Source organism: Lutra lutra, chromosome 8 (assembly GCF_902655055.1).
Source record: "Lutra lutra chromosome 8, mLutLut1.2, whole genome shotgun sequence".
Taxonomy (NCBI): Eukaryota; Metazoa; Chordata; class Mammalia; order Carnivora; family Mustelidae; genus Lutra; species Lutra lutra.
In genome coordinates, this window is record NC_062285.1 from 144214470 (window position 1) to 144228324 (window position 13855).

Consider the following 13855-nt stretch of genomic DNA (forward strand, 5'->3'; position numbering starts at 1 on the left):
GTGGACACCACCGCCGGCGATTGGGTGACCAGGCACGCCGCCGGGCTTCCGGTCGGGGCAAAAGGGCTTCCGCCGCAGCCGCGCCGCGGATGGCAGCGCTCGGGGCCGCGCTGAGGGCCTCGCTCGCGGCCGCCCGTACCCGGTCGGCGCCGCTGGGCCACCGCCCGCCGCACGCGCCCTGCTCCGCGTCTGCCGCTGCCCGCGGCGCTGCCATGGAGCCAGCGCCCCGCTGGCTGGCGGGGCTGCGCTTCGACAACCGCGCCCTGCGCGCGCTGCCCGTGGAGACGCCGCCGGCCGGGCCCGAGGGCGCCCCGTCCTCGCCGCGGCCGGTGCCCGGGGCCTGCTTCAGCCGCGTGCGGCCCGCGCCGCTGCGCCAGCCGCGCCTCGTGGCGTTGTCGGAGCCCGCGCTGGCGCTGCTGGGCCTGGGCGCGCCGCCCGCCGACGCCGCCGCCCGCGAGGCGCGGGAGGCCGAGGCCGCGCTCTTCTTCAGCGGCAACGCGCTGCTGCCGGGCGCCGAGCCCGCCGCGCACTGCTACTGCGGCCACCAGTTCGGCCAGTTCGCGGGGCAGCTGGGCGACGGCGCCGCCATGTACCTGGGCGAGGTGTGCACGGCCGCGGGCGAGCGCTGGGAGCTGCAGCTCAAGGGCGCGGGCCCCACGCCCTTCTCCAGGTGGGCGCGCGCGGGGGGGCGCGGGCGGGCGGGACGCGGGGCGCGCTCATGCCCACGCTTGTCCTCCCTGCTTGGGGGTGAGATGGAACTGGAAGTTTGGTCTGGGGACGGACACTGCGGGGGGCGGGGGTGTCCCAGGATCCCGGCGGAGGGAAGGGCTTGTGCAAAGACCCGGAGGTCACAGGGAGAGGACAGAAGGGGGGACTGTGGCTGCCGAGCCTGCGTCCCCGCTGCAGGACTGGTGCCAGGTGCCCTTGGCCCCTCTGGCCGCCCCGGGAGGGGACCTACTGGCCCTGGTCCCACTGCACCAGCCCCTGCTGTGTCCTGTTCCCATAAACACACAAGGACTTTGGAGTCTGCCTGTGACGCTGGGTTCGCCGCTTGCCCCGCACAGCCCGCCTTGCCTGGGGAGGCAGGGCCGTGTCTCAGCCTCGCGGACAGCCCAGGCTTGCTCTCCAGCATCGCTGCTGTGCGTCCACCCACAGAGGCGGTGTGTGGCCGGTGCGCGGAGAGGGACCAGAACGCCTCAGATCCATGCCCCCGGTGGACGCTCTCCCAGACACAGGCTTCTGAGCACTTGTAGGCCAGGGACCTGGGTCGAGGTCCCCACGGCCTGGCCTGGCAGGGGGCTCTGAGACCGGTCCTGCCTCTCACGCACCAGACGGCGCTGACCCCCTGTTCTGCTCTGTTGCACTAAACGCTTGGTGCCTTTAGTCCTTCTGTGCTAAATACTTGTTGAATGGCTAAAAAGCCACACCTAAGTTGTCATTTTCTGTGCAGAGAAGTCCTGAGGGCGTGTGCTCTGGCCAGTCCCTGTGCCCTCCCCGCCCCCCCAGGATCTGAACGCATCCCGCGCCCCCTGCCTGCCCCCCAGCAGCTCCATCTCCGACCCCCCAGAGTAACTCATTCTTCCTCCTCACCTTCCTGTCCCTGAAGTCTCCGGAGGTCAGTCTAGCGCCACTGCCACCACCCAGACAGCCTGCGCGGAGCAGTCCGCACCGGCGAGGGAGGCGACCGTTGCTGCCCCTCGAAACGCCGCCTCAGGGCCTGCTCACTCTTCCAGCATCGTCAGACTTTGTGTGTTCAGTTTGGTCATTTATTTTTGCCGGTTACTAAGACCTTCTTGGGAGAGGAACCTTCTGGACATCTCTTATATTTGAAGACTTAAGTGTTTTAAGTCCATGTTTCTAGACTTGAGGTCTGCTAGAATATTTCTCTTAAAAGAAAGGGGTCATTTCACCTTTCCTCAGCGTGTGCTGGGGTCCCCGGCCTCAGCATGCCTGGAGGCAACGTCCCGAGTGGCTGTGTGTGGCTTCAGGCCAGCCCTGTTGGGTACCTAGATGTGGGCTTTGGGGGATGGGCGGGTGACCTCCTGCCTGCTGTGGGGTTGGGATTTCGGGAGATGCCTCTCCCAGCGGGTACAGAAGAGCTTGTCCTCAGCTGGGTCCACCCCACAGCTCGGCTGGGAACAGACAACAGGTGTGCAGGAGAAGGGGCTGCTGTCGCGTGTCGTGCTGGCCCTGTGGGTGCAGAGAGGCCCTTTATCCTTGCTGTGTAATTGTCCAATTCTGGCTTTTGCTTTGGGAACCCTGCCTTGGGCAAGAGGACAGGCCGCTCGTTTTCAGGACCGTTTTTACCAATTCAAGATTAAACTGACCGGTGCTGGCTTCCTGCCGAGCATGAGGTCTCGCTGGGGGAGAGTCGTTCCCAGGGCCGGGGGGGGGTGCTGACATTTGAGGACAGGTCTCCTTGTCCCAGTTCCTCACGCGGACTAGGAGGAGGTGAGTGGAGCGCACTTGTCGCTCTGGCCAGAGGCTGACGCAGTGAGCCCTGTGGTGACTGCCAGGTCTGGTCTCCAGAGGTGTCACTCACCCTGCGACGAGACATAACAGCAGGTATTTGTGCCTAAGACCTTTATGAGGAGAACTGCAGCTGCTTTTAAGCTTGCAGAGGAAGACAGTGAACGGACGGCCGTACCCCACGCCCACGAATGAGAAGACCCCGTCTTGCCAGGAGGTCAGCTCTTCCCAGTTTGACTTACAGATTCAGTATGATCCCAGTCAGGGCGCCCAGGGGCCTCAGCCGGGGAGCCTCTGCCTTCGGCTCAGGTCATGATCCCGGGGTCCTGGGATCGAGCCCCGTGTTGGGCTCCCTGCTTGGCGGGGGAGTCTGCTTCTCCCTCTCTCCTCCCCTGCTTGTGTTCTCTCGCTCTTCTCTCAAATGAATAAAATCTTTTTAAAAAGTACAATCCCGATCAAAATTTCAGCAGTTATTTTGCAGATACTGATGATGTGATTCTAAAGTTGACATGGAGAGGTGCGTGCTGAAGGACAGCAGAGTCGGGGCATGGACACTGCCTAACCCTAACCCTAACCCAGGCTTGACTGTAAAGCTGTAGTAACCAAGAAAACGCAGAGCTGGTGGGAGGTCGGGTCATGGAACAACAGACAGACCCCCCATAAATGCTGTCACTTACGACACAGGAGCAAAGGCGGTACCTGGAGCAAAGACCATCATTCGAATGGTCGGTGCTGAAGCAGCTGGACGTGTACGCACCAAAAGTGTACCGGACACGGACCTCAGACCCTGAAAAATTGAAAAATTAATTCAAAAGGGATCATAGACCTAAATGTAAAATGCAGAACCATAAAACCAGAAGATAAACTAGAAAACCCAGAGAACGTTGAGTCTGGACATGATTTTTTATTCTTTTTTTAAGATTTTATTTATTTGAGAGAGAGAGTGAGAAACAGCATGGTGTGGGGGAGAGGCAGGGAGAGAGGCAGACTCCCCACTGAGCCGGGAGCCCGATGCAGGGCTGGATCCCAGGACCCCGGGATCATGACCTGAGCCGAAGGCAGACGCTTCACCAAGTGGGCCACCCAGGTGTCCTGGGACGTGATTTTTGACACAACATCGAAGGCGAGATCCACAAAAAACAATCACAGATAAGCTGGACTCCAGTGAAGTTAGAACTTTTGCAACTGACAGTATTAAGAGAACGAAGAGAAAATATTTGTAAAAGACATGCCTGTTAAAGGACTAGTAATCAAAGTAGACAAAGAACTCTTAAAACTCGGGACGCCTGGGGGGCTCAGTTGGTTAAGCAACTACCTTCGGCCCAGGTCATGATCCTGGGGTCCTGGGATCAGGTCTGGCATCGGGCTCCCAGCTCCATGGGGCGTCTGCTTCTCCCTCTGACCTTCTCCCCTCTCATGCTCTCTCTCAAATAAAATCTTAAAAAAAAAAAAAAACCTCTTAAAACTCAAACCATAAGAAAAACAAAAAGAGGGGCGCCTGGGTGGCTCAGTGGGTTAAGCCACTGCCTTCGGCTCAGGTCATGATCTCAGGGTCCTGGGATCGAGCCCCGCATCGGGCTCTCTGCTTGGCAGGGGGCCTGCTTCCTCCTCTCTCTCTGCCTGCCTCTCTGCCTGCTTGTGATCTCTCTCTGTCAAATAAATAAATAAAATCTTTAAAAAAAAAAAAAAAAGAAAAACAAAAAGACTTTAAAATGGGCTAAAGCTGGGGCACCTGGGTGCTTAGTGCAATGATCCTGGGGCCCTGGGATCGAGCCCCGCATGGGGCTCCCTGCTCAGTGGGAGGCTCCTTCTCCCCCGCCCGGCTGCTCCGTCTGCCTGGATTCTCTTCCTCTGTCAAATATGTACTTGACACACACCACAAGCAGAGAGAGGGCAAGCAGGCTCCCCGTGGAGCAGAGAGCCTGACGCGGGGCCCGATCCCTGGACCCTGGGATCATGACCTGAGCTGGAGGCAGAGGCTTTAACCCACTGAGCCACCCGGGGGCCTCTAAATAAAAAATCTAGAGAAACGAGCTTCCGAGTCCTGAAACGGTTGCCCGAGCTCCTTCACCCTAACTGTAAGCGCATCTGTGAAGCAAACTCATGAAAGCAGACTTGCACGCGTACCAGTGAGCGTGCAACACGCCCGGCTGGCTGGGTCCTCCTGGGCAAGAGGCCTCACGCAGCCCTCGCCGCCCTTGGCATTAATCTGGCTCCGCGGCGGGCTAGGCCCTGGCTGCCGGATTGGGGGCGGTGGTCGGGGCCTCTCGGTATCGGGAGTCATCGGACCTGCAGGCCTTGGTCCATGACGGCGGAGCGGCCAGTGAGCCCGCGCAGTGCCGCGGAGCCCGTCCTGCTTGTGCTGGAGTCGGGCGTGGGAGGGACGGCCGCCTGACCGCAGCGGCTCTGTGATTTCAGACAGGCCGACGGCCGCAAGGTCCTGCGGTCGAGCATCCGCGAGTTCCTGTGCAGCGAAGCTATGTTCCACCTGGGCATCCCCACCACCCGGGCCGGGGCCTGCGTCACGTCCCAGTCCACGGTGGCCCGAGACGTGTTCTACGATGGCAATCCCAAGTACGAGAAGTGCACAGTCGTGCTGCGCATAGCTTCCACCTTCCTGAGGTAACACTGCTGCCTCCCGCGGGCGGGCACACAGTCCCGTGCAGGAAGTGACCTGCGAGGGACACACGTGCGGGGAGCCCATGCCCCGGCTGGGCTCCGGCTGTGGGCGAGGCAGGGTGCAAAAGGCACGGGGCGTTTCCTGGGTCGGGAGCCCTGTCCTGCGTGTGGGTGGCTGCTCGGGCCCCCGTTGCCCCCAGGAGGGAGGAGGTGGCAGAGAGGCGGCCCGTGTCCCTGGAGCGTGGCTGGCCTGAGCGGGGCGCCCTGAAGCACCAGGGAAGGGGTGGTCTCAGGCTGGCAGAAGAGAGGCTGCCCAGATGCGGGCTCTGGGACCCAGAAGGACACGAACGTCACCCAGAAAGTGGCCTTGTTCTGTGTCAGGTGCCACACCTGCTGTGCCCCCGTCCGCCGGGCCGTTGTTGCTCACACCCCCGCCATCAGCCGCAGTCCTTTCTGCCTCCTCCCTGATGTCACCGTGCCACGTGGCATCACACGGTTCTGACCACCGGAACCCATGGCTGTTGAGGAACGGCTCTGACGTCTTCTGGTCCCCTCCGGTGGAGCCGGACGGACCCCGTGTGCTGGGGCCATTGCTGCGGTGCCTGAGCCTGAGCGCCTGGCTTTGTCTTTTGTCCTCCGGGGCCTGGAGGAGCCTGGGTGGTCGTCTGCCTCCCCCCAGGAGACCAGGGCCACTTCCCCGGGGCACTCCTGGCAGTCTGACCAGTGAGTGAGCGGAGGTGGGGAGCGCTGCGGGGCCACCCCGTGCCCGCGAACGGTAATGCTGGTCGTTAAAGCCAGACGTGTCTCCAGACACTGCCTCCCGTCCCCTGGGTGACATGAGCACTCGGTTGTAGAGCTGACCCCACTTGGGACCAGTAGGACGCCAGTCACTGACGCCGTCCTTGGCGTAGGGGGACGAGTGCAGAGCCCTGCTGGTCCCAAGCGGGTCGTGCCTCCCTGGGCCTCCCACAGAGGCACACGTCGTGGTGGCCAAAAGCGGAACGGGTCTGCGTGTGTCACTCCAAGACTAGTTATGCTTTCCTTGCTTTTGTTTTAATCTGGGTGTTGTCCCCGGCCTTGGCCGCGAGGCCTAGCAGCAGGCTTCTGCCTGTCACTGGAGGCTAGAGCCGTGTTTAACCCGGTACAAACGCGGGTCTTCCCTCCAGGTTTGGATCCTTTGAGATCTTTAAGTCCGCAGATGAGCACACCGGGCGCGAGGGCCCCAGCGTGGGGAGGAACGATATCCGAGCGCAAATGCTCGACTACGTGATCAGCTCGTTTTATCCCGAGATCCAGGCGGCACACGCCGAGGACCGCACGCAGAGGAACGCCGCCTTCTTCCGGGAGGTAGGGGGGGCCGTGCACCGGCGCTGCCGGCGTCCCGCCTGCTGGTGCGACTCGGTCTGCTTGGCTGATGGACAGAGGTTCTCTCTTGATGTCCCTGCCCTTCTGAGTCCCTCCCCTGTCCCAAAGCCTGTCACCTCTCGTGGGCGTTGAGCAGGACCGACTTCTTGGAAATGCTGCAAGGAGGGTCGGGGTTCTCGGACACACCCAAGGATCACTGTGTCTCAGTGGCATTGGAGGTGCTGTGTGCCCCCGCCAGGCCCAGCGGGGAAACAGGGTGGGGGAGGACTCCGCTGCAGGGGAGCCTGGGTGCTGGTGGGACACACAGTCACAGTGGGGCCCCGGGTGTAGCGGCCTGGACCCAGCGCAGGTTTTGCTGGCTCGTGTGGTGACCTCCCTGTTTGCACCCGGTTATCCTCCTGGGCTGGAGTCGCGGGGATGGTCAAGGCTTCCTGGTGTTTCTGGTTTCATGGATAAAAGCCCAAATTAGTATACGAGAGAGACAGATGGGGTAAGTGGAAATTGGAGTCCACATGTGTGCGCTCATCCAAAGTGCTCTTCCTTCTCTCCCGTGCCCCACGGCTGAGTGTGCACCTGGAGGGCAGAGCTGAGGGAGGAGTCACTGGCAGCAGGGCTGTCCTCAGGGAGGGAGGGGCGGGGCAGGGGGCATCGTGCATCCGTCCTGCTTCAGGTGACCCGCCGCACGGCCCGGATGGTGGCGGCGTGGCAGTGTGTGGGCTTCTGCCACGGCGTGCTCAACACGGACAACATGAGCATCGTGGGGCTCACCATCGACTACGGGCCCTTCGGCTTCCTGGACAGGTGAGCCGTGCGGGGCCGCTGGGGGTGGCCTGCAGGTGTGGGGCTGCCGTTCTCCCTGTCCTGTTTGGAAACGCCTGGTCAGCCCTTCCCAGCGGCAGAAATCCCCCGGAAGGTTCCGGGATTGGAAATGGACCCGGGGGCCCGAGCAGGAGCAGGCAGAGGGCTGCGGGCCAGAGCCAGCCAGGGGAGGCCGTGCCACTCTGCTGCTGACTGAGCGGGCAGGCGTCTGTGGCTGCGGCACCTGGACCTGAACCGCTCAGACCAGCACCCCAGCGGGGCAGGGGGCGGTGGCCCCGCAGATGAGGCCTGCCTCACCCCCCCCGGGGGTCCCCTTGCCCTGTGTGGCAGGTACGACCCCGACCACGTGTGCAACGCCTCGGACAGCGCCGGGCGCTACGCATACAGCAAGCAGCCCGAGGTCTGCAAGTGGAACCTGCAGAAGCTGGCGGAGGCACTGGAGCCCGAGCTGCCCCGCGAGCAGGGGGAGGCCATCCTGGCCGAGGAGTTCGACACCGAGTTCCGCGGCCACTACCTGCAGAAGATGCGCAGGAAGTTGGGCCTGGTGCGCACGGAGCTGCCCGATGACGGGGCGCTGGTGGCCAGGCTCCTGGAGACCATGCACCTGACGGGTGAGTGAGGGCCGGTGCCTCGGCGTTTGTCCGTGAACTAGACTCAGCACAGAGTCGACTGTTTCAACCGTGCGGTGTGGGGTGTGGGGTTTGGAGGCAGCAGGCCCATTCACCCCGCTGGGCACCCATTGCCCCCGCCCGTCTCCCCACACAGACACCCTGTCCTCATTTCCTCCGCTTCCCGCGCCCCTGGCAGCCCCATTCCAGCATCTGTCTCTGAATCTGACTCAACGCGGGGCTCTCGGTGATACGGGCCCATGCAGGGTCTGTCCCATGACCGCGCCGAGGACAGCGTCCCCAAGGCCCCCGATGGTGTGGTGGGTGTCGGCCTTCTGGGCCTCTCAGGGCTGAGTGAAAGCCCGCGGTGTGGACGGACCACACGTCCCTCCTCCGTCATCGCTGGTGCATGTGCCGTGGGATGTCTTCCCCTTGGCCTGTGTGGGTAACGGCACCACGGAGACAGACGTATGGACATCCGTTTGAGTCCCTGCCCTCGGTTCTCCCAGCACCGCGCGAGCACAAGCGTCCATGTGCGCGTCCCTCCAGCTCTCGGGAGTGCTCTGCCTCCTTCCCCAAACTGGCTTTTACGAAACTGAGGACGTGTCCTTCCGTCCCTGTTTGTTTTTACCATTGTGCATGGCTGAGAGGAGCCCGTGGCCGTCCTCCTCCCCTTGTGTCCTGTCTTAGGTCAAACCGTCGCAGGGGAGCGCGGCAGCTTGCCCAGCAGGCGCTGATGTCTCGCGGTTCTGGAGGCTGGAGGGCGGAGGTCAGGCTGCCGTGTGGTCGGGTTGCTGCTGAAGGCCTCCTTCCCCGCGGGGGACCGAGAGGGAGCGAGGGCACAGACCCTGTCGGAGGCCACCGCCGTCCTTGCCCGGGTGCTGCTCTGCGGTGTCTCTGCTCTGGTATCCGGGCGACGCTGCTCTCATGAGTTTGGAAATGTTCCCTCCTGTTCCAGAAGCTTGGGAAGAACTGGTGATCACCCCCTCATTCAGCAGAGCTCAGCGGTGAGGCCTCTGGTGCTACCGTTGTCTTTGCCGGGAGGTTCTGATTGCCCAGTGTCCTCACTTGCCTCAAGACTTCCCGGATTTTGTGTCTTCTGAGTCCGTTTTGGCAGACGGCGTTTCCAGGGCCTCGGCCGCTTCATCTGCGCGTCGGGCGCATCAGCAAGGAGTCGCCCGGTCTCTTACAGCCGTTTCTGCGTGATGGGCGGTCACAGCCCCACTCCCGTTCCCGATCTTAGTTACTTACCTATAACCAAAAACGTCCATCTTCTTGATCTTTTCAAAGAATCAACAACTCTAGGTTTCAGTGACTTTTGCTTCTTTTTTGTTGTTTCGTTTAACTCTGCTGTACCCTCTGTCCCCTTGCTGTCGGCTAGCCTTCGTCTTCGTGTTCTCTTTCTGGCGCCTTAGGTGTAAGGGTAAGTTATTGGCCGAGGCTTTTTTCCCTTTGAGAGGAACCGACCTGGAACAGTGTCAGGGGTACGCGATTCACTCTGTCGGGGTCACGAAACCATTGACGTCCATCACCCCACAGCTGCAAGTTCCCTTTTCTCCTTGTGCTCTTCCGCCGTCGGTGATCAGCACCGTTAAGTTCCCGTCCGACCGCTGCTTTCGTGGCGACCTATCGAATTCAGTACTTGTGTTTCCACATTCTCCTGCCCCTAAGTATTTTCTGACTTCCCTTGTGATTTCTTTTTGGACCCCCTGGTTAATCTTCACACTCTCTGGGAAATCTCTGGTTCTCCTCCTCTTTGTGCGTTCTGTCTTCGTCCCGTCGTGGTTGGAGAAGACGCCGGTCTCTTTAAGCAGGTTGACTTGCTTTATGGCTGAACATGTGGTCTGTCCGACAGAGTGGCCTGACCGCGTCCAAGGTCCTCGTCGGTCTGCCGTGCGGACGATCCATCCATCAGGGCGGGGCACTGAAGCCTCTAGCTCCCAGGGAACCGTTCCATTCTCCTTCCGTTCCACAAGTGCTCGGTTTGTATGTTTTTAACCGGGACACCTTCTGGGTGGACGGGCTGGCCGACAGTGGCGGGCCGGCCCCGCTCTGCAGCTTCCGGTCTCCCTGCACTACTTTTCCTGTCCCTTCCCTTTAGACCGGACAAGCTGAAATTACGTTTTTTCTTAGTTCGAGCTGCCAATCTCGTTTAGCAACGAATCCACTTAAAGTCCTTGCTGATGAGGACTTCGGTCGTTATCTGTGTCCTCACCGATTTCACCCCTCGTTTTCTCTGCTACGGCTTTGTGTCTGCACCGCCTGGTCCCTTCTCGTTTCCTTTTGTGTCTGTCTCCAGGATGTTCTCCCGGGTTGACAATGATTATGTTTAACAAGTCAGGCCGAGGACCTCCAGCGTCTGCTGTATGTTGAGCCTGTGTGTTTGGACGCGTGTCAGGGGCTTGTCCTCGATGCTCTGCCACACCAAGCAGGCAGTGAGGATGGTGACCACAGCGGGGGTGGCCAGAGGCTGACCTCGGTGCCTTTGCCATATTTACCTGATTCATGGATAAAGGAACAAACTTACAGTGACTTGCCAGGGTCAGAGTGGTGGCCAGGCTGGGTGGTGGGTTGGGGGCGGGCATTGCCAAGGCGGAGGCTGGAGGGAAGGGTCAGGAGCCCATGGGCCTGGCGAGGCGTCCACACTTGGTGTGACAGCACCCTGAGCAGCGGCGTGTTCCAGGGGCCGACTTCACAAATACCTTCTACTTGCTGAGCTCCTTCCCAGTGGGGCCGGAGCCCCTGGGCCTGCCTGCATTCCTGGCCGCGCTCACAGCACAGTGCGCCTCCTTAGAGGAGCTGAAGCTCGCCTTCCGACCCCAGATGGATCCCCGGTGGGTACCCGGGTCTCACTTCCTTGGAATTTTACTCCAGAAGGAGACGACCGTTAAGAGCAGAGCATGCTGGGGCACCCGGGAGGGGGTGGTCAAGCCCCCGTGTCAGCAGCGCTGAGGCCCACTGGTCAGAGGGAAGGACAGCAGTGCTGTCACCACTGGGGGAGGCCAGTGGCACAGGCCAGGGAGCAGCTTCCCAGAATGGCTCTCTAGTCTGCCCAGGAAGAGCCCCAGGGCCCTCAGGTCGCAGCCAGACCAGGCTTTTCTGCGCCGTCTCCCACCGGGAAGAGCAAATGGTACCTGAGCCTGCACTCAGTAGGACGTGGGAAGCGCAGTCTCTGGGTTTTGATAAACAAGACAGCAGCCCGTGGTGTGAGAGAATTTAGTGCAGCAGTGCGGTGAGGACAGGCTAGCAGGACCGGGGAAGGGGGATTGGCCTTGCCCGCCCCCCCCCCGCCGGCCTTCTGCGAGTGGGGAAGGACCCAGCCTTGGGGCCACTGTGGAGAAGTGCACAGCAGTGACCACCCCCCTCCAGCGATAAGCAGGTGCCCCATGCACCCTGGGGGCCTGCAAGTTAGCCTGCGGCACTTCCTCTCGGGGCACCCATGTCCCGAGACCTGCAAGGGCCACTGGAGAGTGGGTGGACAGCTGCCTCGCCCATGGGGCCGGGGTCACCCCCCGCCCCAGGGCAGTCAGCAGCGGCCCGCGGAGCTGCTAAAGCCACCACCACCTCCCCTGGGCCCCGATGGCCGTCTTCCAGGTGCCCAGTGGCCTCAGGACACAGCCTGCGGCCAGGGGCGGGGCCAGGCCTCATGCTGCCCCTCTGCGCAGGCAGCTCTCCATGATGCTGATGCTGGCACAGTCCAACCCTCAGCTGTTCGCGCTCATGGGCACGCGGGCAAGCGTCACGGAGGAGCTGGAGCGCATGGAGCAGCAGTCGCGGCTGCAGCAGCTGAGTCCTGCGGAGCTGCTGAGCAAGAACAGGGCCCACTGGACCGACTGGCTCCAGGAGTACGGGTGAGGCCGTGGGGGCCGGGCGCCAGCGACCCCCGCGCGAGGAACTGAACGAAGGAGTGGCGGGGGGGGTCCACTGGAAAAATGAACCTGGATGATTCCAGAGCCCGGCTGGAGAAGGACAAGGAGGGCGTGAGCGACCAGGACGCCTGGCAGGCCGAGCGCACACGCGTCATGCACGCCAACAACCCCAAGTACGTCCTGCGGAACTACATCGCCCAGAATGCCATCGAGGCCGCCGAGAACGGAGACTTCTCAGAGGCAAGCGCACACCTGTCCCTCCTCCATGCTTGGGTCCCGCAGCAGGCGGCGGCCCTGGGAGCGAGGGGCAGTCCCTAAAACTCCTCTGCTTGCTCTTCTCCAGGTGCGGCGGGTGCTGAAGCTTCTGGAAACCCCGTACCACAGGGATGGGGAGCCCACCGAGGTCCCGGGGGCCACCGGGGCAGACAGCGGGGGGAACTCCTACAGCAGCAAACCCCCGCTGTGGGCGGCCGAACTGTGCGTGACGTGATCCTCGTAACGGCCTCAGAGGCCTCCACACGCGGAGTCCCGAGGCCCCGAGTCCCACCGAGTCCTTGAGGCGGCGCACACCCCGTGGGCACCCCAGCCCGTCTCTCCATGATGGCCGAGACGTCCAGTCAGGACCTGACCCGTCTCTGTCTGACGCAGACTCAGCAGCCCAGCCCGTGCTCAGCGCGCTCCCTATCAAAGCCGCTTTGTGCAAGGACAGGAGCTCAGCAGAGGGAAGCGGCCAGCGGGGAAGGGGCGGAGCAGCCCCAGCCCACCTTGCTGGCCTTAGGCCACTCAACCGCAGGCCCCAGCGTGGCTCCTGCCTACTGGGGAAACACAGCCCCCAAATAAACCAGCAGCTTCCCTGGCGCATCTCTTGGTGGCTCTGCCCCTGGCCCGGCTGCCTGGGGAAAAGGTGCTGGTGGTGGAGGGGGGCTGGGGAGTATGGGGGGGGGGGGGGCGCCGGAACACACCTGTGTTGCACAGCCTCAGGCGTCCTGATAGTAGTTGTTGAAGTTGATGCGCAGCAGGAAGTCCTCCAGGTGGGGCTGGTAGCCTCGGTTCACCAGCTTGGTCACCACTGGAGGGACGGGGAGCAGCTCAGCCAGGCCCGCCTCCGGGCTCCTGCCCCGCTGTCCCCAAGCCCTCCTGGCCCTGGGGGACAGTCACCTTTAAAGAGGAAGTGGGAGTAGTACTTAAAGGTGCTGTAGGACTGCTGCATGAGGGCGAAGTTGGGGTGCTCCGCGCCCCGGGGGCCGCCGGCGGGGACCCAGGGCTGGGAGATGAGCTGGCTGCGGAACTTGAGCACGAGGCTGAAGACGCTGTGGATGACGTTCATGACCGGCGCGGCCTTCTCGGTCAGCAGGCCCCTGGGGAAGCGCGCGGCCGCCGGTGAGGGGCGCCCGGGCCCCGGACGCGCACGCGCAGAGGTGCCCCGGGCGCCCGGCTCACCGGAACACGGCCTTGTGCAGGTACTCGGCGTGCGCGCGCTGGATGTCCTCGAGGTCGCCCACCTGCGCCAGCCGGGCCCGGAACTCGCACCAGGTGACGTGCAGGATCTGGTTGGCGATGTAGCCCTGCGTGACCTTGACAAAGTGCTGCATCTCGTGCTTGAAGAGCTGCAGCTGGCGGAACTGCACGGAGCCGGCCGCGCGGCTCACCAGAGCTGCGGGGGCGGGGGGGGGGGTGTCAGGCGTGCACGCGCGGGGCTCACCAGAGCTGGGGGGTTGGGGGTTGGGGGCGGGGTCAGGCGTGCACGCGCGGGGCTCACCAGAGCTGGGGGGTTGGGGGCGGGGTCTGGCGTGCACGCGCGGGGCTCACCAGAGCTGGGGGGTTGGGGCGGGGTCTGGCGTGCACGCGCGGGGCTCACCAGAGCTGGGGGGGTTGGGGGCGGGGTCAGGCGTGCGCGCGCAGCCCAGGACGAGCCAGGCTCGGGCCGCCCTCACCTGCGCGCTTCAGGTGGAAGCAGACGTCCTTGAGCGTCCACATCATGAGCTTGAGCTGCAGCAGGAAGGAGAAGATGCCGCTGTACCTGCTCAGGCAGCCCTCAGTGAGCACCACGTTCAGGGGCCAGTCGACCTGCGGGCGAAGCCAGCTCAGCACACCTCTGCGGGGACT

General features: G+C 62.8%; 2 protein-coding genes across 9 annotated transcripts in view; one reads left to right on the top strand and one right to left on the bottom strand.

The window, feature by feature from the left end:
- Positions 1 to 57: 57 nt before the first annotated feature.
- SELENOO (selenoprotein O) lies at positions 58 to 12610 on the top strand. 2 transcript variants are annotated; one of them, XM_047739896.1, is made up of 9 exons: positions 58 to 670; positions 4888 to 5091; positions 6255 to 6435; positions 7124 to 7254; positions 7603 to 7883; positions 10564 to 10714; positions 11546 to 11731; positions 11833 to 11989; positions 12093 to 12239. In XM_047739896.1, the coding sequence occupies exons 1-9, from the start codon at positions 90 to 92 to the stop codon at positions 12237 to 12239; spliced, it is 2019 nt and encodes a 672-aa protein (XP_047595852.1). In that variant the 5' UTR covers positions 58 to 89. The 2 variants fall into 2 exon arrangements, with proteins under 2 accessions (XP_047595852.1, XP_047595851.1); XM_047739895.1 differs by having other exon boundaries at positions 59 to 670; positions 12093 to 12610.
- The window catches only part of TUBGCP6 (tubulin gamma complex associated protein 6), a 32043-nt gene continuing 19942 nt past the window's right edge, over positions 1755 to 13855 (bottom strand). For 2 of the 7 annotated variants that reach the window (XM_047739876.1, XM_047739873.1), the window contains exons 22-26: positions 13684 to 13816; positions 13190 to 13403; positions 12908 to 13107; positions 12712 to 12818; positions 2909 to 3256 (exon numbers count right to left, since the gene is read on the bottom strand). In XM_047739876.1, coding sequence (XP_047595832.1) covers positions 12727 to 12818; positions 12908 to 13107; positions 13190 to 13403; positions 13684 to 13816 — 639 coding nt within the window. In that variant the 3' untranslated portion in view covers positions 2909 to 3256; positions 12712 to 12726. Of the gene's footprint in view, positions 2544 to 2908; positions 3257 to 3886; positions 3907 to 11079; positions 11840 to 12711; positions 12819 to 12907; positions 13108 to 13189; positions 13404 to 13683; positions 13817 to 13855 lie in introns of those variants that run through there. The other 5 variants (XR_007129259.1, XM_047739877.1, XM_047739875.1 and 2 more) reach the window with 5 other exon arrangements.

Excerpts from the sequence above, each read along its gene's own strand:
- SELENOO (XM_047739896.1), top strand. The coding sequence starts at position 90 with ATGGCAGCGCTCGGGGCCGCGCTGAGGGCCTCGCTCGCGGCCGCCCGT. Across the intron at positions 7,255-7,602 it reads CCCTTCGGCTTCCTGGACAG|GTACGACCCCGACCACGTGT; the intron begins GTGAGCCGTGCG and ends CCTGTGTGGCAG. Across the intron at positions 11,732-11,832 it reads GACTGGCTCCAGGAGTACGG|AGCCCGGCTGGAGAAGGACA; the intron begins GTGAGGCCGTGG and ends GGATGATTCCAG.